The 27376-nt window shown below is 40.0% G+C and overlaps 1 protein-coding gene across 6 annotated transcripts in view; it reads left to right on the top strand.

Moving 5' to 3' along the window:
- The window catches only part of ERG (ETS transcription factor ERG), a 148237-nt gene that overhangs the window by 103035 nt on the left and 17826 nt on the right, over positions 1–27376 (top strand). For all 6 annotated transcript variants that reach the window (XM_080573672.1, XM_080573668.1, XM_080573669.1 and 3 more), the window contains 3 exons: positions 9391–9608; positions 23096–23247; positions 26524–26727. In XM_080573672.1, coding sequence (XP_080429798.1) covers positions 9391–9608; positions 23096–23247; positions 26524–26727 — 574 coding nt within the window. The remainder of the gene's footprint in view (positions 1–9390; positions 9609–23095; positions 23248–26523; positions 26728–27376) is intronic.

Below are 27376 nucleotides of genomic sequence, written 5' to 3'. Positions count from 1 at the left end.
AAATATGAAACAGTATAAAGGCAATATATAATTCTGTAATTTAGGGTAAGCAATAGGAAAAATAGCTGCAAATGTTACCATCTTGTTATAACACTGGAGAAATCTTTTGAATAAGGCAAAAAAAACTGTGTGGCATTATTTTGCTAAGATTTTTCTCAGTAAAGTTGCCAAAAACAAGATACTGGGCCAGTTATGTATTCAAGGCAAAACATTTAGTTCTAGACAGATGACTGAATCTGATAAACACATAGTAGTTCTTAAAGACTTTGCATTCAGACTGCGGGCGCTACCTGTGAAGCCAAAGATGCTAATGGGAAACACAGAAAGGATAGGACAGGATAGCATGTCTGGAACGGGATTGCTGTCTTATTTTGGGCAGCTGTTTTGGCCCTAAGACTCTTCCTCTAAATGATTCTGGTCAATTAGCAAAAGTTCATAGCAGGTGTGGCATGAAACCTCAGTTCACTTCCGATTAGGCTGTAGGCCATTTTACAAATCTGCCACCTGTTTTGCCACACAAATAATACTTAAAAGATTGCTGAAAGAAAACCAAAATAGATTTTTTTTTATTTTTATAACAAAGTAGAAGGTTGCCTGCTCCTTCAGACTGAGAAGGTCTCAAACCAGAAAAGCAGGGTAGAGGCAACAGACTAGCTGTCTACCAAAGCAGAAATGGAGTTTTATATCCAAGTTTTCCAAAATTTACTGCCATTTTGGAGCCCTACAAGTTAACAAACAAGATTAAAGGAGGAAAAAAACTCAGGTTTTCAGAATTCATAATTGACAATACTATCAAGATGAAAAGAAAGAAAAGTCTATTGTATTGACTGAAAAATAGTCATTCAAACTTCAGTGTAACAGCTCTGTGCCTGGATGGAAGTGCTAAAATAAGCATACAAAGCTACAGTTTCTTTAAAAATGTATATACAATATACAATCTGCAGGATACAATTGTATTCTTTTTAGCACTGACGAATTGTTTGACATAATCATTGAGGAATACATATTCTGAGCCCAGCTGATCATTGTGCTGCTTGAGCACTGCTGTCCTGTAAGGTCTGTGGGCTGTGCTGGAGCAGGTTCTGTAGTAGACCTGGCCTGTCCAAGTAACCATGATGGTGCCTAGACAGTATATAAGCCACTGGTGAAAGAGCACTTGTCTTTTTCTCTGAAATACTTCAAATCTGAAGTGTCAACCCATTTGGGCTGAGAGTTACATTTGGACTCTGGCCACTATTCAGCACTTGCTTTTTGCATGGACAACGTGTTTGTCCTCATTGCATCAGAGCCATGGATGTCCGACCACCTAAGAGATCTTACAATGTTAACATGAGCCCAAGCATGTGCAGGCTGCAGCCCCAGCTGCCTGAATAGCAAAGCTACCAGTGTAATAAATAAAAAGTAGCATTGCCTCAGTCTTTAAGTAGTTTAACAGCACTCTGCTCATGCAGAAGGAAAAAAGGAATGGGGTTCATTGCTGTATAGCATCAGATTGCTTTATTACCTAGGCTTCTAGATACAGTTTTGTGAATTTCAAGGTCAGCTTTCATTTAGAGGCCAGGCGCAGTTCTTTGTTGTTAGCACTGCTCTTGCATAGGCAGAGCCACTTCAAGACTTACCCTTCAGAGGCATTGTTTTGAAGTCACTCGGGCATTGCATGTGCACTGAACCAGTTGCAGGATGAAGGCTTTCATCATTACATTTGAATAAGCCAACTGCGCTGCTTTAATGATATCTAGGGCATGTGACATATATGAAATAGTTTCCTATTTCCATTTATTTACTCTTTTTTGGGGGGGTTGAACTATGCATTTGCTCTTTACTATGAGATAAAGATGTCAGGTGAAATAATTGATTGTGAAATGGCAATTCTTTCAATCAGATGTTCATGTATACTTTGTGATCTCTGAAAGTTAATGGTTCGTCAACTCTATTTGGTGTGATAATTCTGTGTGGGGTGCAGGGTAGTCCCAAATATGGCACTGAACTTGGCATGAAAGAGACATGTTTTCTAAAGCGAGACATATTTTTGTCATTTTTACCAAAATTTCCCCATTTGCAACAGTGGAGCAGTAATTTTTCCTTTTTTTATGAAGCACTTGAGGACCTGGAGGTGAATGCTTCATGCTACAAATATTGCCCTATGATGAAAGGAAGTGACAAAAATAGCCTGGGTAAAAATAGGGTTGACTGACCTTTCAAGAATGACAGCCTATATATTAAATATGATGATAAAGTACTGCACCCTGCATTTGAATTTATAATGTCTCAGAATTTGTTCACTACAAGACAGAAAGTTAAACCTTTGGGCTTAGCCATGAGGGCTCCATTCACATCATTAGTGCTAGTGAAGTCAGGAGAATGATTTACACAAAGAGGGCTGCAGGATTGCTCCTTACACATCTGTGATTTTTTCCCAGAAATAAATCTAGCCTGTAATTTCATAACATCATTTTGATGGATGCTTGATTATTCTTTTTTTCAAGTGGGACCACAGCAGTGGCTTTCCTTTGCTTCCAAGCATCCTTTGTATTTGTCTCAGCAAGAGGTGAAGATACCAGATTAGTGGTAGCACCCTGCCTGTGTTTGGATTACCCTAGACTATCCAAGTGTTCATTGCAAATAGGTGGAGGATGTTAGCTGAGCTAGCAATAAGATTCTCATGGGTGGAGGTGAGGACAACATCTGTCTTTCCTATCTTGTACTTGCCAAGGCTTTTGTTGTTCCTGAACTCTCTCATGAATATAATATGTGGATTTTTGTCTGATCTAATGAATCCAAGACTTAGAGATTTAGAAGGAAAACATTTTCCAGATGTGTGCTGCAATTCCTGACTCAGGTGACTGCATTTTAAGTAGTAACCTTTTCCAGTATGTTCCACACACCATATTGAATGTCTTGAAAACCTCTTCTTTTGCAAGTGTTCAGAATAGAGATGTAAGAGCATCATGATTAATAAGCTATAGCAGGGCTAAAACATTAACCACAACCACTTGTCTTTTGTTTCACTGATTATTGCTTGGTGCAGTGAATCCAAGGCTCAAAGACTTGGCCTTAAAGCAGGGCTGCAAATTTAGGCTAGGAGCCCTTTAGCAGTTCAGCCACAGCTTGCTTTATTGTGCAGCGATGCCTGCTTCAGATGTGAGCAGAGTGGAGTTTCAGACTGGAAGACTGCCCATTGCTCTGTGAGGTTCTGGTGTCCAGCCTCTCATGTGCCGTGTTTTCCAACATGGAAATGACATTCCTGGCCTGTTTGAAATTAGCCTTTCACTCCAGATAAACTGCATCAGAAGAGCATCAGAAAGTGTAGTTCGGGGAAGAATAGAAAACCATCAAACAAGAGTGAAAGTCTGGAATGGATATACCAAGGTGCATACTATGTCCTTTCTTGGACACTTTCATCTGTTCTTTCTTTCAGTTGCAATTGTTTTACAATTAAATTGTACGCAATTTCAATAACGAATGCTATCAAGTTGCAAGGGATACAGTGTACAACAAAGCATGGAAACAACAGATCTAATTGCATGGTCTTAATCAGAACAGTCTTCCCTCAGAAAATACAGGTCCTCTCCAAATGTAAATGTTTATCAGGAACTTGATGGAAAATTTGTGGGAAAGTGGTGAAACTAATAATTTCAATAATGCTGAAATATTATTTTCTGATAAATAATTTGATAAACTTCCATTCCAGTAAGTTCATTCAAGTGTACAACTATTATATGAATATAATCCATAAAAAGAATGTTGTATTTACAATTTTAGAATAGAATGTTTTAACACCTGCAAAACACACACCCCTGCTTTAGAATCCATCCTTCTAATAAATGTTTTGGTGAAAGTTTTCATATAACAGCTTCTTTATCTAATTTAAAATGAAAATAAGTCCCAGTATGTCAAAATTCCTCATTGAATGGAGAATTGATTTTTCTGACCAACTGTAGATATCCAACAAGCACTAGGAAACAGCCTGTGTCTGAATGAATTGTAGCTGTGTTTACACATGCATTATTATGAAATCAGATTAAAGATGAAATAGAAGTTGTTTACATTAATTAGGAGAAGTAGCATAAAATCAGTATCAAAAAAAGAGATTATATACATGCACAGCCATATGGCAAAGCTAATTAAAAATTTTTTATTGCAGTGTCTCTGCATGTGCCTCACAGTCAGGGGTAACAATTTCATTTTGAAGTGTGGGAGTGATGACTGTACAAGCAAGAAATGCCTTTTGCTATCTGAAGCACCTCTCAATGTACAAAATGGGTTGTTGCTATATTTGTGACTCCTTATGCATCCTTCTCTTCACATGTACTTCTTGCCCATGGTCCTACTGTTTTGTAGCCAATGTTCTTGATTGTACTAGTGTGCTATTGTCTGCTATAATTTTTACATTGCTGGGTAGTAAGTTCTTGATTTTAAACATTCTTGAAGCATTTTTTGACCACCAAGACACTTCATAGATTTTTTGATAGACAATGAGGATAAAGAAAATCTACTAAACCTTTTCTGTTACAGGGAATAAGCAATAAGCAATGGAAATATTCAAAGAAATTAAAAAAGAAAAAAAGAAAAGAAAAAAAAAGAGCTGAATATTCTTAGATATACATACATACACATGTGTATATAGATATACACACACTATACATACACACAGTGAGTGTACTACCTGAACTCGTGATTGAATTTTATTGCCATAGAAATAAATGAAAATGCTAATGTCTAAAGTAGAGGTTTGCTTGATGGCATGCAGGGAGAGTACAAAAATGTATTTCATGCACAAGCAAGCATGTTTCCTAATTAGAATTAACTTGAGAAAAAGCATCACCAGGTTAGAATGGCCTAAAAATTCTTTTTAAAATCCTACTGAAGTATTTTTTTCCACAACAACCCTAATAACAAACAAATTATGCTAGACAACTGCACACCTCATTATCTCCGTTAATGATTCCTTAATGTTGATCAAACTCAAGAAAAAAAAAAAAAGTCTTTGTCCTTAGTTCCTGACATTGCATATAAAGGACAATCAAGCTTGCATATACTTCTCATGATGGGAACTACTTCAATCACATTTCCTGTAACTTCGTGTTTCTGGGCCAAGTAATCTTGTATTTGATTAAGTAAACACCTTTGTCCTAATGACTTCATGCGTACTTTAAAGGCGTTGCTCTACCTATTGTTCTACAAATTTGTCAGTCTGTTAGTCTATTTTTTTTAACTTAGTGAAGTATAAGTCAAAACTAAATAGAGAAAGACATTTTGTTCTTTTATCATTTGTACAGAAAGTTCAGCTGAGAAGGTTTTTCATAGTACAGAGGATAAAAAATAGAATACTCTTAATGAAGGAACAGATTTTCATGTTTTGCTTGTGACATCGTGAAAGTAAGTATGTGGAGAAAGAAGGAAAATCCGCATCCAATATTGACCTCATATAATATTAGAAGTGGTTTGACTTCACAGGCTTGCATGAAAGCCTTTCCCACCTGCCACTGCAAGCATTCTGTGTGGGTTTCTTCATATTACATTACCCCAGACACTGGTTACTAGAAATTAAAGATTTCATTTCTGAGGTGTCATGAGAATATGCTATTGTCATGAGAAATCCACAATGATGACCCATTCAATACTAAAATTATTCCCCCAAAGGTGCAGAACTTTGCAAGATGGAAAAGAGCCTTGTTATACAACTATTTTATAATATTTATTAATGTTTACTTTGCTTTATCCCACTTACTGCTTGATGTTGCCAAACTGCTTCAGTAATAGCGTTAATATGGATGAGAAAAAAAGATTAACATGTAAATGAGTAATGAAGAGAATTTACTAGAAATAGAACTGACATCCATATGTAAAAATCCCTTGCCAAACATTGTCAGGATTAATGTCTTTGTCTATGTTTTTAAGTGGCCAGACCATGCAGCTATTCTTCATGATGGTTAATGCTAACAAATTGATATTACATTTGGTCGAAGAGATAGCATTTAGAATTACAGCAGAAAGCACATTTCTAAGTTCCTGTATTTAAGAAAGAAAGACCCATTCTGCCTTCTGTCAGCTATTCGGTACAGCTGTTAGAGCTTTCCTTTTACAGCTTATGTAGGGTTAAGACTTGAAGGCTTTAATCAGTAATGAGAAATCAAGGATGGACAAGATGAAACGATGCATACAAGAAGCAGCTGGAGGACATTTTCTGTTTTTTTTTTTTTTTTTTTTTTAATACAAAATTATGTCAGTTATCAGGCATTCTTGTGTAGCTGAGAAATGTTTCAAATTTCTTGATGCTATTTCTATGCTTTCCCACAGTACGTGTTTCACAAGAGGTTATATCAGGTTGCACTAGCCTCTCATTGTTCAGCATCACTGTGTCTTGCAAGATCAGTGGATTCAGAAATACCCAGGACAGAAATCCTCAATTTTTAAGATCACTAGGCCAAAAATTCAGCAGTTACCATTTCTCGACACACAGCTCCATCCCATGTATTGCAGACAACTTCTCCATGTGCGTAATGATATGCAAGGACCACATATATCATCACCTTGTAGTGCTTCCTGGTAAATTGAATTCAATGGGCCTGACTGCATTTGCAAGAGAGGACATTAGGTATGACTTTCTGCATCCCGCCTGACAGGAGAAGCAGCAAAACTGATGCTAAACATAGTTTCCACGTTTCCCACATACAACCTCAACCTTACTTAATGTATGAGAAGAGAGAAAAGATAGTTAAGGAGGAAGTAAGGCTAATTATAGTTTAGACCATACTCTCTAGTTATGCTGACTCCTCAAAATTATGCAAAATCTTACTTAGTTGATTAGTTCAGCTTGTGTAATGTGCGCAAGGGAGGGATGACACATGACCGAGTGTCCTTCAAGACAGGCCAGCAAAGATCAGTGAGGACTTGGAGTAAAACATCAGAGACCTTCACTATCATAAAGTACACAATAATAAGACTTCTGGACAAGGACAAACCCAATGGCACCAAAAGTTGGCAGAAACCCAGTTATTCCTACAGAGACTTTACAGAGCTCTCAGCATGCACTAACTGAAGGCTAACAGGATGGATTTCAGATGACTAAATCAGAACAAAACTCTAGCTAGCAAATTGCAATTTTATTGTCCGAGAATAACAAGTCATTTTTTCCTGAAATACAAGGTCTAAATCCTTCTCCTGGGTTCATTTATGTTTGCCTTGTTTTTGCTGTAGCCTTTCAGATATTTGCACAACCCTTATTAATTGGGTTCATATTTCTGGTGTTCCCTGTCCAGCCTCAGTAAGTTAAAATGTGTACTTTCCCTCTTTGTGCAACATAATGTGCATCCATAGTACAGACAATATTTACTGTCACTAGTGATACCAACAAATAGAAACACCATATTTTTTGGTTTGCATTCATGATCCTACTAAATATTCTTATATTACTTTATATTAGGTTGAGTCAAGTTTAATAGAAACAAGAATAAAATTGCTTTGCATCTCTTGTGTGTGGGAGGATAAGAAATACATTCATTATGTAGCATTTAATGCCTGTTTTGAAAACGTTTTTACAGAGTGAAAGATTTCTGCAGAGTGAAATAATATTCTTCCTGTTGTATTTGCAATCTTGTTCCTGCTTTCCCCCATATATTTCACACTTACATGTATTTACTGTGGCTAACTTTTCCAAAATTAGCAACTCATTACCTAATTTTTGGTTCGTTTATTAGCTTTTCAGTGGGACAGAATAGAGGGAACTATGCAGTAATTAGTCTTAGGTGCAGGTAATGTTGTGATCACTTGGCCAGACTATATGTGTGTGTATATACAATATGATATGAGCGTATATATATATATATATCTTCGTGAAAAACTCACACAGACTGTTTAGAAAGATTTTTTTTTCCATCCAACATAACATTTTGTTTTTCTAGCTTATGTGATGCGACCCCTGCTACTTTAACATTCAAGTGCATTAAGTCCTCCTGCTGTTGTTCATTACAGTGTAGCCAGGGGAGCAACCTTTAGGGCGCAAGGGACCAGCAGCCATCTCACCTCCCACCTCCTTGAAAAGCAGGAGCTTTCTGCAGGCTTTCCCAGGAATGTCTCATCAGAAATCTTAAGACCACCAGCAGTAGGAGTTTTTAGCATGTCTGGGCAGGCCAAAGACCTCCCTGTCAGGGAGGCAGGACAGATGCGGTGTTATTGTGGCACCTATCCTGCCTCACAGATGCCCTTTCACACTACCACCAGAGGCAACAATCTGGGAGCTGGGCACAGGCTATGGAAGGAATGTGCAGGGCAGGTGTAATAACCGGGGAGTTAAAACTAAAGGTGACAGGTGAGGACTCACAAACCAGGCAAATAAAAGGAATAATAAGTGTAAGCTGCCCTTAAAACAAAGAAATGTGACTGCTGATTTTAGGATACCATGTGGCTGCTGCCACTCATGCAAAGTCCTCTTCCAGCAGCTGGGGAGGGCCTGAGCATGTCAGCAGAAGGACACCCATTGCTCTACCTCTTCTCTCTCTGCCCTCTCCTCTTTGTCCTCCTCTGCTGATGGATCTGTGCTGTTTTATTGCTCTCATCCCAGCTGAGGTGTGGACCTGCACGTGCAGTGCCCTGGTGAGTGTATGGCGGTGCACCTGGCTCCTACATGCCCCCAGCCTCTGCACCCATGGTGCAGAGAAGGGACCATGGCCAGCTGGTCCCTTCTACCATGACGGGGGGCTGGGGGCCATATGCTGGGGCCTTCAAGTTCTGCAAGCTACAAGGAAGTGTTTCTGTGAGAGGTGGAGATGCTGTCAGTGGGCATGGCGTCCTACAGGAGCTTGGGGCCTGTTGGTTAGTGGCAAAGCCTGGGACGATCTGCCTTTTGCTGCAGCTGAGGGAAAGAGCAGGATCCCTGGTTCAGGGGTGACAACCGGCTGTGTCTTGGCACCCTGTCCAGGAACAAATTGGCCCTGGTCCCAGAGGAAGGAAGAGAAGCTCCCTGTGAGTCAGCAAGGTCTAGCTCCTGGTCACGTCCTGACAGCTAGCACCTGTGACAGAGCTGTCCCTCCATGTCCACACCTGGAACACGAGGGGCCTGAGATACCTTCCCTCCCTGCCCTCTCCTTTCTCCTGTCACCATGGTATGCTTCCTTGGCTTTTGGCTGAGCATGTGTGTGCCTCTGTTCCACTGCTTGCAGGAGGTGTCTCACCAGGCATGGAATGTGTTGTCCCTCCCTGATGTGCATCTGGCATGGTGAGTCCTCACCTCTGCCAGCAGGAGAGACATGCCCAAAAAGCAGTAGACATTTAAGCAAACAACCAGCTACTTGTCTTCTCATAAGATGGATGATCACCTTTTTTCTTGGGGGATATTACAACATCTGCTCTGAAACACTGTCACGTTGACTTCTCTTCTCTGGTTTGCAGGAAGCGTTATCAGTGGTGAGTGAAGACCAGTCCTTGTTCGAGTGCGCCTACGGATCACCCCACCTTGGAAAGACAGAGATGACGGCCTCCTCCTCCAGTGAATATGGGCAGACGTCAAAGATGAGTCCGCGTGTTCCCCAACAAGACTGGTTATCACAGCCCCCAGCCAGAGTCACCATCAAGATGGAGTGTAATCCAAACCAGGTTAATGGGTCAAGGTAATAAGGCCAGTGTTACCACAGCTGATGTACTCTTTTCTTGTGATGGGCGCAGTTCACTTGTCTAAACTTACAAACTGAGCACCATTTTAAGTGCCCCAAGACACCAGGCCACCAGCTGCTGTCCCAGTAAACCTACAGGTCTCCTGTGTGTTGCAATTCACACCTGTCAACCCCTTTAAGATGGTGGTGCTACAGGCACAGCCTTCTTGAGAGCTTGTGCAATACCTCTCTTTGTTTCTTCTGACTGTGGATAATTTGCAGTATAAACTTGCATTGCAACCTGGGTGAAAGAGCATATATTAAAGTTTGGAAAATATATCTGTGGTGTGGTTTTGAGCTGTTATATTGATCCATCTAGGGCTGTGGAGTATGTGATTAATACTCAACTGAAGTTGTCAAATACAGTAATCAGGTCTGATGCTTTTGCTTTAAATATAACCAAATAGATAACCATAGGAAGTAAATTCTTGTAATGTCAGAGGGAGCAAACTATTGATTTTTACTTTTAAATTTGCCATAAGCATTGTGCTGAAGAACATAATCATGGAGTTGGATTTTAGAAGAGTTTACGATGAAGAAACCCCACCTGTATGGAGGAAAGCAAGGGAGTAGAGAGGAACAAGGAAATAAATTACTCGGCTCAACAGGCAATAGCCATAGCCACAGCATGTCAGTGTTTTCTCAGGACTTTTTTTTTGTGGATGTCTCTGTGAAGGACAATTGTATGGATTAGGCTTAAAGAGTAATGTGATGGCTTTTGTGGATATTGACCGGTGTCTCCCCAAAGCATAGGAACCCTCTGTATGATTTTTGCCATCTGAAAAATCACAATGATGCTTGCTTTTTTTTTTTTTTTTTGATTTTTTTTTTTTAATTCAAGGAAACTATCCAAGCAAGTGCTTTCCTGTTTAAAATGCCTGACTGTCAGAACAGTTTTCCTTCAGTGTTGCTGAAGGGCAGAGGTTCAGAAGGAGTCAGTTACTCACAATAGTTGGCGATGTGCCAGTGAAGACCATGCTTCACATCGCTCTGTCCCAAACACCTGCCTACTAATCCCATCTCCCAGCATCAGATGTTTAGATAAACCTCAGCCATGGGCACACTTGCTGTGCTAAAGTGATGAGCACCACAAGCAGGACAAAGCTGGTTTGACAGCTTATCACACCTACATTTTTCATAAGAATGAAAATTGGATTTTCATAAGGATGGAAAAGGATTTTTAATAAGGATGGGAATTGTTCAGAAGTCAAATCAGACTTTCCAGTGAATAGGCAAAGATTTGAGATATGTAGAAATAAACGGTGAGCTGAAGTTACAAAAAATCAGGGAAAATCTTTTAAGCCTGCTTATTTAGAACCACTTTTAGTGATTTTGTTTGTTCTTTTTTGTGCTAATCAATTACATCAATATAATAATAAATGATGTACTGATCCAAAACTAGTTTCAACTCTTTCTCAAACTACCACTAAATATTTGTTCTGGCATTTTTGCAAGATTACTGGTCACAATTTTTCTTAGTGTAAATTCCACAAAGTGCATTAGGGTAGATAATTAGCGTTGATCATTAGGGGTAATAATTTTTAATATTATGCAGAACTAAAGCCAGTTAGACACAAACTCGTAGTTTCACATACTCACAGATCTTAAGGAAGGGTCTAGATCATACAGATTCCCTTGAAATTTTTGGTCAATCACATTTTATAAATAATCAGCAACAAATTCTGCATTTGTTGTGCTGGAACCCTGAAATACGTAACTAGTCTGAATATTGGAGGAACTAGCCTGAATCACAAGTTTGTCGCTGTTGTGGTAGCTTAAGTAGAAAGCTGTAGGCAGCAGTGCTGTCTTTTATTAGCCTGGGGAGATACCCGAGCCCAGAGAGGCCCAAAAGTGTCGTTGTGTAGGGACGTGCTGTTGAACATGCAGATGGAAGAACTTTTCTGTTCAGAGCCTCTGCCTCCCTCCCAGGGGCCATGCCTTCGTTGGATAAAAATAGAAGTAACCAAGGCAGGGGGGAACCACAGTGCAGCCACCAGAGCAGAGCACCCCAGCAGCAGGGCTGGAGCCAGGCTCCCCATCCCTCACCTGAACTCTCAGCTCACGTGTTGCTGCCTGCCCAGCGGCATGGCTTTAGCAGGGGAAACAGTAGCTGCATGAAGTATTTGTGCATGTGCTCTGCACCGTTACTAGTGAAAGCAATGTCTACCTTTGCAAGGCTGAATGTTGAGGGAATTGTCTTTAAATCATCCTTTTTATACCTGCTACCAGGTCCCATATGGAATAATCATGAAGCACGATTTTGAATCGTACTTTTCCAGCAGAATTGTTATTTGTTATAGTTACGGTGGCACCCAGAAATTGTCATGGCATCTGAAACCCAGTGAAACACTTTTGCACCATACCAACTGCCTTTGCAGCCTGTGACAAATGAAAAGAAGCAATTTTTTGTACTTTCTCTCTCTCTCTCTCCCTCTCTCTCAAAAAAGAAAAGTATTAGGGCTACCTACTTCATCATTAGGACTTGCAGTTTAGTGCAAATCAGCTGATCAATGCATGAAGACTAAGTTCCTCATTTTTGTTCAGGCAGCATCACTCATTGCTGCTTCATGTGGCTGTCATTAGAAAGTGAACTACTCAGTGGTGACCATTGTTTCCCAACATGAACCAGCGTGTGAACTGGCATAAGGGTTCTATTGCCATAAGAGTCCATGCAAGCTACTGCTCTGAACTACAGAATGTTCTTGATCAGAACACTGGTTTTCTAAAGGGCACATTCTGGTTGAACATATAATGGCAAGAAATTTAATTATTTCTATGTTGAATTAAAAATAACCTGCAGCATTTGAAGCAGGTTTTCATTCATTAATCTTGGATTTGACAGCCTGACCTTTGACAGAGCAATGCAGAGTTGGTTAACTGTAGAAAACCAGGAAAACTCATGCTTCACAAGACATCATGCTAAAAAAAGGCATTTATAGACTACCAAATATAAGAATAGATTAACAGAAGAAAAAAATAATTATGTGTATATTACTTGATTAACACACAAATAAAAATTAAATTACTCTATTTCATCGGAAATATATTATTTCATAAGGCCTAATACATGCATGAAAAAAAAGTTAATATTATATTTTTAATATAGAAATAATTTTACCAAATAAAAGTTATAAATATATTTTGACAGTTTAAAAAGTCATATACATATGTGTATATAATGTGCTTAATGCTATTACGCTTTGGGAATCGTAATGTTTCTTGGTATGTGATATTCCTGCCAGTTGTAGGAAAAAAAAAAAAAAAAGAAAGTGTATAACTCAAGCCTTGCATAAGATGAAAACATTTACCAGCAGTATATTATTCCTAAATAATTATACCAAATATTCTGATATAATATTGCTTAGGACTACTAATATTGAAAATGCTCAATGTTCAATGCAATATATAAATATTACAAATATATAAATGTTACAAAATATATAAATCTTACAAATCTGAAAACCATTTGTTCCTTCTTCAAGTCCCTCTGGGCTTTTGCCATGTGTATGTTGGTCTTTCATTGGTTTCCTGGCAGATTATCTGCTGTTTGTCACATACATAATATTGGACACAGTTTATATGTGCAGATTAGCAGTGCCCTTCCACTTGCATTTATTTTTCTGAATAAGCCTTCCCCACCCTGCCCATTTGCAGTCCCTATATTGCTTTCCCTAAATTAAATTCTAATTTCTTAAAAAAAAATGTTTTATAAAAATATTAAAAATGAACACAGGTAGTGGCTAGAGAGCTTGGAGCATCTTCTCATTTTTAATAAAACTGTAGCTGCTCACTTTACACCCATTTTTAAAATCTGGGTTGTCCAAAAGGTGTCTAAAATACCATGGCCATATTGCAGAGCCCCAGAGGTGCTACCTCTAGGATCTGCAGAATACCCTCCCTAATTCTCTTTCTATTTAGGAGCTTGTCTGAACAATACCATACACAGAAGGTGCAAACCAGGGTACCAGACCCCACAAAATGGCAACTAGAGAATAGTTACCTTCATGATTATTTTTTTTGCCACCCCCCTCTTACTCCTCTCTGTGTTGGGCTGCTTCCTGGCCATATATTCTGTCATCTGGAACAGGGTATAAAATTTTAGGAATGTGTTGGACCTCTTACACACCAACAATTTACACTTAACAATTTCTCACTCAAATGAGAAATGTACTCACTCTGATAGGACTCTCCCCAGATACACTTTGGCTGCAATTGCCCTACGTTAAATCTCAAACCATAATGGTCTAAAAACTGGTATCCCTATGAATTCTGAAGAAATAACTTCAGAAAGAAATTAAAGGGTTATTTTCAGTGTGCTGCAGAGGGATTAACTACACAGTTTTCTTTAACAATAACAGTATTTTTCATACTAAACTCTGCTGCACAGCACCAGAAAGTATAGCCTAAGGGCCTACCTTAAATTAAATAAAGCAAAAAAAGTTGAAATTAAAGATGTCATTACCTTGCGTATACAATGTAGATTGTCACACATAGTATTAAATTCAGTTCCTTCAAATCTGCTATGTTGGTTCAACCATTATATTTCTTCCAGGCACATAAATCTAATGAGAACTTTTGTGCCACCATATAGTCAGTCTTTCACCTGAACGTAATAATATTGTTTCCTGCTATTTAGTGTTCTTTAGTCAGACCAAAAGATTCACCCTGATATAGTAAGGCACTATAATATAGATCTGGAGATTGCCTGTATCATGCTGTTACTAACTTTTCTGTTTATTTTTCTTTATATATTTTATCAAATTAAATATAAGGAATTCTATTGCAATGTCTGAATGCAACTCATGCATTTAGCATGAAATTCACCTCTGTGGAAATGCTCTAATGAGGCCTAGGGTAGAGCATTTAAGTCTGTGAATTGTTCAGTGTGCTGTGATCACCCTCACCCATATATTCCCACTCATGGACATGGACATGCGTGGGAATATGCAAAGGTAGCTTGGAAGATCTACATTTACTGGTAGGTAATCTTTCTTTTTAAGGGAGGCTGAGGTGGAACATACGGTCTTATTCAGGCCTCAGATAAATTTTACTTGCCAGGAGCAGTGTGATAATTTAACTGAAAATGCATTATGAATGTTAGCTGCAGTGAAAGCGCAGCAAAAGTTCTCTAACATCAGCTTAGCTGATACAGAAGTTTTAAAGAAATGCCAGAAATAATCAGTTGTCATTAAGATTTAATCATGTGAAAAATGCTTTTTTAAGTGCTACCAACTGTACCTTAAAAACCATTTGAAAATGAAATTATCATTTAGTATATCTTTTATGCTGGATCTTTTGGGAAATACCATTTTTCTTTGCATGTTTCTGTTCTATATTTTCATCAAAGAGCCTCTGTGCTGGCTGGATTGAGTGCATATGACATGCAGGAGGACTTTCAGAGTCCAGAGGAGCCTCTTGTTTTTTTGTTCCCCTCCTGCTCCCCTTGATGTAAGCTCTAATCAATGTAGCTATTTTATGCTTTACAAACAAGCAAATTAGAATGGGTTGCACTTGAGGTACCTTGTGTAGTCTAGCCACGTGCCAGCTAATTTGCCCAGGCACGAAACAGGTTGCATTTATCCATATGGAGCTCTGTACTGCCACCACGACAGGACCATCCTGCTCCCAGGATGCAGGCTGGCGTGCTTTAAGCTAGGTGAGGCACCTCTGTATTATGCTCCAGTCTGTGGGGTGATGCTGGTGGATCTAGTTAGAGCATTTCCACACCTTCTGCACATCCAACACATTGAGAAACTGGGCTGATCTGCAGCAGTTACTCTGACATCACTTGCTTTTCAAGGGCATGGCTTTTTCCATCACTGGAGCACAACCTAGCTGAGGCTTAGTATCATCCCTCCTACATCTGGTGGCATACCACCGGCATGCAGCCCTGGTATTGCTGGTAAACCTCAGCTCAGACTAAACAACAAGCGTGGTCTAAGACTCGTGGCAGTCAATGGGATTCTCTCCTCTGACTCCAACAGGGCTTGAGTCAGCCCCTACGTCAGTCCACAGCAAAGCTGGGAGATCTGTCTTAAGAGGATGATTTTCCTCTTGCACTTATTGGAGCTGCCTATATAAAGTAGCATTAATCTTGGATAACAATCTTTTTTTCCCACTGATTGGGTGGTTGGTGGAGTGGCTGCCCACCAGGCTGGAAAAACTACAAATTTAGGATCTCCTTCATGCAGGGCTTTATGTGTGATTACTTCCAAGAAGTACCTCTTCACTCTGAAAATCCACCAGTTTAACATTGGTGTGCGTGTGTGTGTGTTTGTGTGTGCAGGGTTTGGCTCTGTTCTGGAAACAAACGTTGCCAAGGAGAAAATTAAACCATCTCTCCAACTCACCACTACTGTAGCTACTTTTTAGCAGCTTTTTTGGTACTGGCAGGTGCTGGCTAAAAGCTTTCCACCCTGGGGTGATGTGCTCATTCTTAATTGGCATGGTTACATTTTGGATTAACCACTGATGCTTAAATTGTGTGCTCAAACTTAGGAGGTTAAGACAGAGATGAGGATAACCAAAATTTCAAAAGTGCTAAGCAACCAAATGCTCTCATCTGGGTAGTGAAATAAAAAATTAATCTTCAAACATTGACATCAGACCCCACAAGAGTTAAAAATCACCATCATTATTTCTGACTGTTCCTATCATTATACTGCTTTATTTCAAGTACAGTATTTGCTGCATTTAGAGCATTTAGAAATGGTGGTTGTGGTGCTCCCCCATGCTGGCATAGCACAGGCACTGACAGTAAGTAGGACATCTCTAAACCAGTGCATTTGGAAATAAGTCTCCTCCTCACCCCCTTCATTTGTAAGTGTTTTATTTTGATCAGGGTAGGATCGATGAGGGTGCTCAGTATTTGAAGCTTGGGAACAACATTTTAAAAACAAAACAGAATGTGAGTAAGAAGAAGGGAGGTGGCTAATCTTCTTTGGCTTTACATTTCGCACCCATCAGCCTCACAGCCCAATAATACTAATCACGAAAATCAGCAGACATTCCACAGACACAGGGGATTATGGTTTCTGTGCAAGATGTCACTTCTGTTTATGCCTGGTGTGCTTTACTTCGCTAACTTTCTATACGATCCCTGCCCACAAAAGAAGGCACACGCGGTTTGGGAAGGGCCTTGTCTCCCAGTATTTCATATTTTATGAAACCACAAATACAACAGTCTTACAAGCTCTTGAAATGAAATACAATTTGAGAAATGTAATCCATTACCATTATAATAGAATTTCTATAAAAATAATAAAAGAAAAACAAGAGAAAATAGGTCCTGAAAGTTATAGGCCAACTGGGAAGTCATTGTGGCTTTGGCCGAGCTATCACCATATCAGACTTCAGCATTCTCCCAGGCAGCAATCTAATTGTAAATTATGTATATACAGAACATCATTTCTTAGCTTTGACTTTTAGTGACCCCATTCCCTTCTTTCCCTTTCTTCACTCCAACCTCACACATAAGAAATATTGAAGTGTTTGCACTAATGGAGAAATGACAACGTGCAGTCAAACTTAAACCAGCTGTTTCCCCGCACTGTGGACACAAAGAGCCAGGCTGGTAATATTTATAGCTTGACTGGCCTCTAGTGAGCCAGACGCTGACTGCCTTAATTTGCCATGATGGCCTAAAGGCTTGAAGCAGCTGTGGATTGCAAGATAGCCGGGAAAGTTAAGCAAGAAATAAATAAATAAATAAGTAGAAAAGATTGCTTCAATTAGCAAAAGTTGTTATTTGATTGAAAATGAACTGCTGTTGCATATACAGCTCAATAAACAAGCATCTTTTGTTTTGCTTACAGAAAGCCAGCGAAATGCATGTGTTGGCATGTGGCATTTACTTTCTCCTTTTGTTGAAGGAAGTAACGAGGCACTCTACGTGTCACATTGTGACATCCTTTAGTGACCCCTGGCCTTGCCCTGTGCAAGACAAAGCTCCTACAGAGCCTGGGCAGCCCCCACCACAATGCTATCAACCCTCCTTTGGATGCTGCAGTGGGATGTTAGTGTGGGGCCGCCCCGAGTCCGGGTTTGTTGGGGCTATTGAAGACCAGTTTGGCTGCCCCTGCACAGCCCCACATGGAGCAGTTCACCTCTATGTTTGTGTTGCCCCATGAGGACTTCAGTTTTTATTTATTTCTTTTGTCTTCTCGGGCTTGCTTTTGACACTCACCTTCTAGCAAAGTTGAGCAGACTGTCACTGTGGCTTCAGCTTCAGCTTTAGCCAACTTTAGGCAGCAGTGCTGATCCTGAGGGGCTTGCTTCCCTTCCACCCTGGCCTTTGCTCTGGGTGAGCATCGCCTATTACACAGCCACCCCAGGTGGGTGGGGGAGTGACTCAGGACATAGCTAGGCACTGAGTTACTTATCCACCCACCCTCCTACCCACCCATTTATTTACTTATTTGTATATTTGCTGGGGAAGCAGCTCCCCAGCCAGGTTTGCTAAACAGTTGCATGAGGGCTTGTGTGTGCACCCCAGGGATGCTTTGGCCTACGTGCATTTTTTGGCATTTTAATATCTCTGTTATGCCATAGTCCTCTGTAGGGAATTTTGGGCTGCTTTCACATGAAGATTTGGCAGAGAAAATAAAAAACTATGCTTTCCTTTCAGCAGGGTGGCTGTGGTGGTGCACACGTAGCAAGTTTAAGGGCAGGTGCCTGCAGACTGCCTGCTATGCTTGCAGGGTTTGGCAGTGTGTACATGGCCAGGCAGCTGCATCAAGATGCAGCAGTTGATTGGGCATGGTGGAAGCCAAAAGCAAGCACTGGGGCCTCTGATATTACCGCTGACAGCACTTTTCAGTCTCACTTTGCATCCATGGGGTTGGTGTCAGAGAAGCAGCCCCTGGAGCTCTGCAGAGCTGCTGGTGCAGCCACCCTCCTGCTTCAGCAGCTGAGGAGTGCAGGGTCCTCCTCACTCTTGGATTGTCCATAGTGATTGCTGCCAAAGGAGAATCCGAAGAGGAATCCAAAGAGGGGTCCTCTTTGTATGTTGCTGTGATGGCAGGTCTCAGCAGATGTGAATTCCCCTGCTTCACAAAGGGGAAGTGGGTGCGTAGAAGGGCAGGGAGGAGAGTCTAGGGCTGCAGATATGTAACTCTTTGATTTGATAGTGTGAACTAAAGTGTGACAGGTGGGCTTTAAGAAGCAATGATTTACTTCAAAATTAGAAGTCTCAGGGAAGTTTTGTTTTTCTTTTTGTGGGCCATTTTTTCAGTGATAACCCACTTTTGGGGAAAACACTTACCAATTTCACTACAACTTGAGCAGTTGCAGTGAGTGGAGGTGAGCCTGAGCTTGCTTTGCAATATGTTTAATACGAGCTGACATTCATGTAATACCATTTTGGCTGAGTATAAATTTACATATGTAGGCCTTAATTCTGCGAGGGAGCTGGCTCTGTACAGCTCTCCCTGTTGTACGTAAGGATGGGGTGGGGACACCTCAGCCCTGCTGGGGCCGTTCCCCTCTTTCTCAGGTTGTTGGCATTACAAAATGGGAGAGGAGAGGCAAGGAGAGGGATCTGTATCCTGCAGGACAGTGTCAGGGTTTGTCTGCCAGAGCCTCGCAGAAGAAAAGTTCATGGTAGTTCAGCATCTCCCCTGTCCTGACCAGCAACAGGCTGGTAGGAGGACCACCCATGGAAATCTCTTTGAAGGTATTCTGTTACATCTCTACTGTCCTGAGACCACTTTTCTGTAAGTAACTCTGTAAGGAAGTTATCCAAACTGTGGTTCTTAAATTAACTTAGAAAGACACTGTACAGATATTTAGAGAACACAAATTTTCTCTTTTATTTTCCTCTGAAATTCAGAAGTACTAAACTACAGGGATTTACATTATAGGAATGTCACCGTGATCAGGTAAAATTTTGCTGGTTCCTAATCTCTGTTTTTCTTACACCTTGCATTTTAACACAACACAGGTGTTCTATATCACATGGGGAAAATAGTAGCAAAGTGAAGAGGAAAAAAAGTGTTTCATACACTTATTTATGAACTCACATCTGCTTTCATCAGAGTCAATGGTTGGCAAAACTCCAGTCGGCTTCAGTGGGAGTGGGTGCTAAATTTAAACATCTTGATTCTAAGTAACACTGAATAAGGACAAGGCTTCCAGTTCCAAGGACCCATGGAGAAATACTTTCTTCATCAGACATTTATCACCCATCAGAGCTGAATCAGCTCAAGACTGGACAAAATGCTTTTGGGTAGCATGACTGTAGTCTTTCCACTTTTTATTTATTTATTTATTTGGGTAATTTCCAGGTGTAACTCAGTATATTTACAAAGGGTAAAAATAACTTGCAGCTGAGCAGAAAAATATCTCAGGTTTCATTTCAGACGTGGAGACAAGGATGAATCACTGCAGAGCTGCACCTTTTGCACAGGGCACATGTTCTGAAAGCTGCTTTTCCACTGCCCCTGCTCCCCTGGTGGTTCAGAAATAAGGCAGGTTCACAGAATATTTAAAAAAAACACTTTTGAATACAATCATTCTCTTGTTGTTCTGGGCACTAAAAATACCATTTTCTGGTGTCTGCTTGCATTTTCACTTTTGCTTTCTATGTCATAGAAGTCAGTTCCAGCCATCTGACTTAAGCTTTGGCTCAGTGGTACACATAAGCACACACTCAATTTGAAGTACTCAAGTAGTCCTGTTAGCTCCTACGGAGCTGCTTACATGCTTGAATTAAGCATGATCTTAGAAGATTTGCTGAACTGAGGATTTGCTTGTCCACCCAGTACACTAACACGACAAAACTCTTGACTGTCTCCTTCTGGATTTTAATGAAAAGTTATGACCTATTTATGATCTTCTTTCCCACCCTCTCTCTGTTTATATTCAAATCAGAGAATCAGCTCAGCAGCCTTGTCAGGTTGCCAAAAGCTGTGTGCTACTAGTGGATCTTTCACATCATTTACTGTTCCATGTTTACAATAGTTTTTTTTAATGCATGATTGTCTGTGGAAGTGGTTTAGGCCAATACTGATGTTGTATTTCATGTCAGCATCAAGATTTTGATATTGCTGTATCCTGAGTTACTTTTCACGGAAAAACAAACTAAAGTAACTGGCAGTTAGGCCAAAGGATGCTGCTAGCTCTCTGTTTCCCCAAAACATACAAAAAAAAAAAGTCAGTGAATGAGCCAAATTGCCCTTTCTTTTGTCTTGGTAACATAACATAACCTTGGCAGTCAGGGTGGGCATCTGCACTGGTACAAATGAGGGCCATGGATCCAAATATATATGTTTAGTATGTAGACTCACTTACGCATAGATGCCATTTCTATTTGTTAAAGGTAAACAGAAAAAGCCAACGTTTTATTCACAAGCAATCATCTCAAAAGCTCACTTTCAACATGTTTATGTCTGAAAGAAAAGTTATTTTGTTTTGCTTAGCTCCATTTAGACAGAAATAAGCTGCCTCCCAGAACTATATTTATAGGTATGTACTGGGATAGAAAAATTAAACCTTAGAGAATAATGCCCAAGTATTCTGATTCTGTTGGAAAGGCTAAATTTACCACCACTCAATGACAGGCAAGACTACATGCTGACTGTATCTTCCCTTGTGGCTATTATTCACTTCTGTGGCTGACAAGTACTTATAGGACCCTTACACAAGCCAGATTTCATATGAACTGTGTTAAGCAGCACCCAAAATACTTTATACCTGAAAAAGGTATGTGCAGCCAACATATCCCAGGCAACATTCAGGATGCTGTTCCTTCTCCTAAAGAAGATGACAGTACCTCTGGAATGATTTCTGTGATATATTTTCTTTTTAAACTGAACACCATCAGTAGTTTTTTGTTTGTTTGTTTAATATGTATGTTAACATAACATGATAAAATACACAGTAACAAGGCACAGAGAAAACTGATATGCTTAAAATGTATTTGTAGTATTTAAGATATATATTAAATCTTTTCAGCTTTCAAAAAGTTAGTTATTTTTAAAAACACACATATGAAACAATAGCTGCATTAGTTCCTGACCCATGTGCTGAGCAGACAACACAAGTGAGTCACTTAGGCATTGGATAAAATATCTGCAACATCCTCTTGCTATATGTTGAGCAGACAGTTGGCCAAACTGTATATTATTTTTCTTCTTTTGTCTTCAAACAGTAGTTTAACACTTCTGGGAGAGTGCCTGTAGTCTGACCATCGGTGGCCTTACAGTGACATTACTGCCCAATGTTTGCATCAAGAGCTGGGGTTTCCAAGCTGGGGAGAGCAAGAGGCTCTTGGTAAAACCCATTCGGAGCCAGGGGATGACGGCAGATCCTGAAACACCCTTCCCAGAGTCTAAGTCCTTGGAGGGTCTCTCGGTCCTCTGGACTGCAAATTAGTTAGTTTTCTAGGAACCGAAATGAAGCATAACAACCTGACTTACTGCTGGTGTAGTAAGACCATAGTGCAATTTCAGCAGTTAAATGGCAGAACTGAAATAAATGTTGTTAGCAATGTAGTATCACCGAAGAAACCCAAACTCAAGTAACACCCTCCTTCCCTTACCAAACAGCCTCTTTGCATTTAAAGGTATTCCCTATGGCTCTGTCTTTCTTTTGATTTTTGTAACAATTTTTCTCTCTCTGATGAAACACATTGTAGACATTAAATTAAGGGACAAATATGTCTGTGTCTGCCAGGAAGAAAACTGTGATGCAATTAAAATGCCATTAGGGAACCCACTGTGGGATGTTAAACCTAAAGACTCTATTCAGAAAGTAAAGCCAAAATTAAAGAGGTGTCTGGTTGCAGATCCTCTGCAGATTTCCATTTCTTGACTATAGTACCATGGAGACTGCGTTAGTCAGGAGCTGAAAGGTTTTTCCAGTCATGCGTGTGGTATTTTGAATCTCGGATTTGGCAAATGTTACTTTTCTGTAGGCCATATGCAGAAATAGGTCTACATTGCATAACACAAAGTGCAACTGAGTGTGGTTCACATGAAACAATGGCAGTAGTGGAGGTGGAAAGCTGTCCAAGCCTAATGAGAACTATTTATATTTTTTTCCTCTGATACCTTACGAGCATCACTATGTTTTCCTGAATTGTCTGTGAGATGCTTGGAGAGAGAAACACAGCTACTTGCAGCCATCAAGCTCAGCAAGCTCATGAAAAAGCCTCCATTCTAGCCCAGTTTCCAGAAATAAGACATTAGCATTTATAGGTTTGGAGACAAGGAGACCAATACCCCCAAAAGAAATATGCTGTTCATAAAGGCTAGTAATTTTTTTCTGAAGCAACTGAAGGATTCAGCAGAGTCATTGGGTAGTAGTCATTGGGTGGAGTTTACCAATGACAGCCACTCCTGATGCTCCAGTCTCATTTTTTTCCATCTTGTTCAGCATGATTCTTTGCTGAGGATATTAGTAGGGACTGAAATAATAATCAAAGCACACCTCTCTTCTTTGTCTAGGAACTCACCTGATGACTGCAGCGTGGCAAAAGGAGGGAAAATGGTTAGCGGCTCAGACAATGTTGGGATGAACTATGGAAGCTACATGGAAGAGAAGCACATTCCACCCCCAAATATGACTACCAATGAACGAAGAGTTATTGTGCCAGCAGGTTAGAACCTCTACACAAAAATTTCATGCAAATGAATGCATTTTCCCTCAAAAAATCTACTAACTTCATTTAAGTAGATCTGAAGACAAGTGGCAATGTGATCAGGAAGAGCAGTAATTTCCCAGAGCTATTAAGAGAATGAGCTGAAAAATATCACAATGAAGCCATCTCGTCAACCTGTTCTTCCTGTTTCGGAGGCAGAACTGGCTAGTGACAGGCACTCAGATCCTATCGAACTTATCTCACTTCTTTTTGGAGTATTTCACCCTCACCTGAAGTGAGCAAAATAAACAGCAACTTCCATTTCCTAACCCCATGGACTGGCTGGTGTGGAGTGTGTGGGAAGAAGTTGATCAAAGGGCTGGAGCACCTCTCCTGTGAAGACAGATTGAGAGAGTTGGGATTGTTCAGCCTGGAGAAGAGAAGGCTCCCGGAGGACCTTATAATGGCCTTCCAGTACCTGAAGGGGGCCTACAGGAAAGCTGGGGCAGGACTCTTTGTCAGGGGATGTAGTGATAGGACAAGGGATAATGGCTTTAAACTAAAAAATGGTAGATTTAGATTAGATATAAGGAAGAAATTCTTCACTGTGGGGGTGATGAGGCACTGGAAGAGGTTGTCCAGAGAAGATGTGCATGCCCCATCCCTGGAAGTGTTTAAGGCCAGGCTGGATGGGGCTCTGAGCAACCCGGTCTAGTGGGAGGTGTCCCTGCCCATGGAAGGGGGTTAGCATTAGATGACTTTTAAGGTCCCTTCCAACCCAAATCATTCTATGATTCTGTGAAGGAGAATGGATCACTGTACCACATAATTTCCCTGAAAATACCAAATGCAGTGTGGTCCTCAGCATACTAAAAACAGAATAGCTTCTGTGAAATCAGACAGCGCATGAAAAACATTTATCTAGGTTACTCCCTCAGTTTGGGCAGTGTAATACATTTTAATGAGCAAACTGACAACTCCACTGCAATTTAAGAGCATAATTGAGAAATTCTTGTTTCTGGTGGAAGCTTGGTTATGGGATTCAGCAGTTAGCTGAACTCCTGTGCACCTCATCTTCCACACAAAACTCTGCTGGAAGGTTTGTTGCCTAGGTTTGCAAAATACCGTAACTATTTCTGAAGTCCAAGCATTAGACCATCTTGAAATATATAGGTGGTCATACACCACTGGATACACACATGACAAACACCTGCAACCTGCAAACAGAAGGGAATGTTTTGCTACTAGTTCCTCTCCAACATAGATGTGCCTCTCAGAAACATTTCTGCTACTACTATGTTGCTTAATATTCTTACAGTTTTTCAGTTGCTAATATATGCAAGAGTCCTAACTGTGGCCAATTTTGCAAGCTGTGATTATTTCAGTTATTTGTCAAGATATGTGTGGACAAATATGTTGCAGTATCCTCTGTAATGGTGTTGACAGTTCTTCTCTGAAGCACAGCAGAGTGATGCACTGAATAATGAGGTGTCCAGCCTAGCTGGAAGCAGACCACACTGAAACTCATGGCGTATGAATGTTGTTCTAAAACAAACATTTGTCTTCTTGCTGGCTGTCACTTCTTTCAGTCTTTTACTAACTCTCAGCACGGTTAGCTCAGCAAGATCTTTTTTTCTCAGTGTATTTCTGGAGCTGTGTTTTGAGGTGAATTAGAGTGACATTCAATGTACAAGAGAGTCACAGTCACAGCCTTGCTATTTTGAGAAATATATAGGTAAAAATCAGTAGTTTTGTTTGGCTACCACATAGGCAGTGTGCTACTCATGTGACAATGCTTAGCAATAAAAAAGCAAAATTCACATTTCCAACTGTGGTAACTCATTAGTTATGATAAATAAGATACATTTAAAAATAGGCATAATGAAAATATTTTGGTAAGCTTCCAGATGTTTGGTTGTTTACTTCAACCCGTACTGAATGCAGTTGCTGGAATTCTCTGCTGTAGGTGTGGGCGATCTCAACCAGACCCCAAGGGATCAGACTTTAATCCCTGTAGTTTGCTACATATTTCACACCAGATGGAGGGGTTATTTTAAGTGATTTCTGGTGTGCTTGTGAGAATGGAGAAACACCCTGAAGCTCCAGATGATCAAGTACTCTGACTTTCACTTCTGACAAAATTCCAAGAGAAGCTTCAGAAAAGGGGAAGCACTGAGGAGTAAAGGATTGGGAATGAACAGTATGACAGACTCCGAATAGTGTCTAGTCAATGGAAAGAGGTCCCCACCTCCTTCAGATCAACCTGAATAATGGTAAGAAGAGATAATATGGCACAGAAGTCAATACACAGAAAATATATTTAGGCTGTCTTTCAAGTTCCAGCCCTTTTGCAGACTTTTGTGTAATGGATTACAGCCATTTGACCTCTCTGTGCTGAAAGGCAGAAACTCTTGAGGAATATGTGTCTCCTTGGCTCTTACCTTTTCCCTGCAAAAAGTATAAAGTCTTCATGCCAGGAGGTCTGTCTTCCGTTACGAGGATGTGCAGAGGTAGAAATGAGTAGTTTAGAGGGAAAAAAAAAAAAAGAACAACAACAAAAAAAAAGAACTTCAAGTTAGAATCGGAGATTCAAATATGGCTCTTGAAGATTCAAGGTATTTGGGCTTGTTCTTGTTTTGTTCCCCTGGTGGCTTTGCCAATACTTCTGGTAGTAAGTAAAAACCCATGCAAGTGTAGGAACATATAGCAAAACAACACAGAAATCTAGGAAAGGAAGTGCAGAATATTTTAATATGACCCACTCTGGTTTATGAAATAACACTCTAGCGTATGAAATAAATAGCCAAATCTGAGTGCTTGCTTAGCCTATGGTAGGAAATAGTAATATTGATTTGAGTGGAAATTTCTCTTGAATAAGGGTACAGATTCAGCTGAGAGCTTTGAATTTTTTTTCAGATGCAGGTTGTAGTGTTGTTAATAGACTGTCTTAAATGATTTTCTGAATAGTGTTCTTTGCATGAGGACAGGAGCCTGTGTTAATTTGTGGATAGAAATTCAGAAAAATGGCAAGATGAAAATATTAAATGGAAGAAGGAGCCCAACAGTAGAGGGCTTGCTGTTAATAATCAGGGTTTACAGCTCTTCACTGGTATTTTTCAAAGGACAGTTATTCTCCTTTCCACCCAGTAGAACAAAGTAATTCCTCATGTATCTCCGCCAGTCAGTATGCAGGGGATTAAGGTCTCTCCAATTTGGTTTACATTCTTTTTGCACTGATCTAGCACATCAACGCTGCCTCCTTCCAACTAATTTTATGCTTTGTAATAACACTAGATCCTACGTTATGGAGTACAGACCACGTACGCCAGTGGCTGGAGTGGGCAGTGAAGGAGTATGGTCTCCCAGACGTGGACATCTTGTTGTTCCAGAACATTGATGGGAAGGAGTTGTGTAAAATGACCAAAGACGACTTCCAGAGACTCACCCCAAGCTATAATGCAGATATCCTCCTGTCACATCTACACTACCTCAGAGAGAGTAAGCCAGTTTTCTGTCATTGTGCATATGTGCTTATGTGTATAGTTGATACCAGCCTTTATTTTTATTGATTTTAATGGTATGAATACATCCTGATGGGTTTTCAGATGTCTCTGTTGCTAATATTGCTGATCCTAGGAACATAACAAGAAGCCTGATCCAAAGCCTCTTGATTCTGAAGGAAAGATTCCCATTATTTTCTGTTGGCTTTCGCTCATGTTTGTTGAAGATAAGAGTTAGGCAATATTTCTACGTGTCCATCTCAGACAAAATTCAATTGAACCCCAGCATATTTATCAGTACGCTCTAGGAAGAAAATCAGATGGGACTCAGTGCTAATGTTTTTTCTGGTCACATACTTGTTTCTTTCCATTTTAACAATGAGAACACTAAATAATAGTGCAAACATTGATTTATAAAGCAAATTCCAGGCATGATTTTAAGAACTAGCAGCAGTTTGCTCTACTCTGAATAGGATAAGAAAGATTTCATTGAATTGAATAAAAGTTCTGTAAATTTGTGGGGAAAATATATATATATATAAAATAAAAAAAAAAAAAAAAAAACCAGTCCCTGGTGTCCAAATGCAAATTACTTCTAGTGTATGGCTAGCATTTCAAAGGAAAAGAAGGGACTAGTGAATTCCTGA

Source organism: Anser brachyrhynchus (genome assembly GCF_964034855.1).
Source record: "Anser brachyrhynchus genome assembly, chromosome: 1".
Lineage (NCBI taxonomy): Eukaryota > Metazoa > Chordata > Aves > Anseriformes > Anatidae > Anser > Anser brachyrhynchus.
This window is presented reverse-complemented; position numbering and strand designations above follow the sequence as displayed.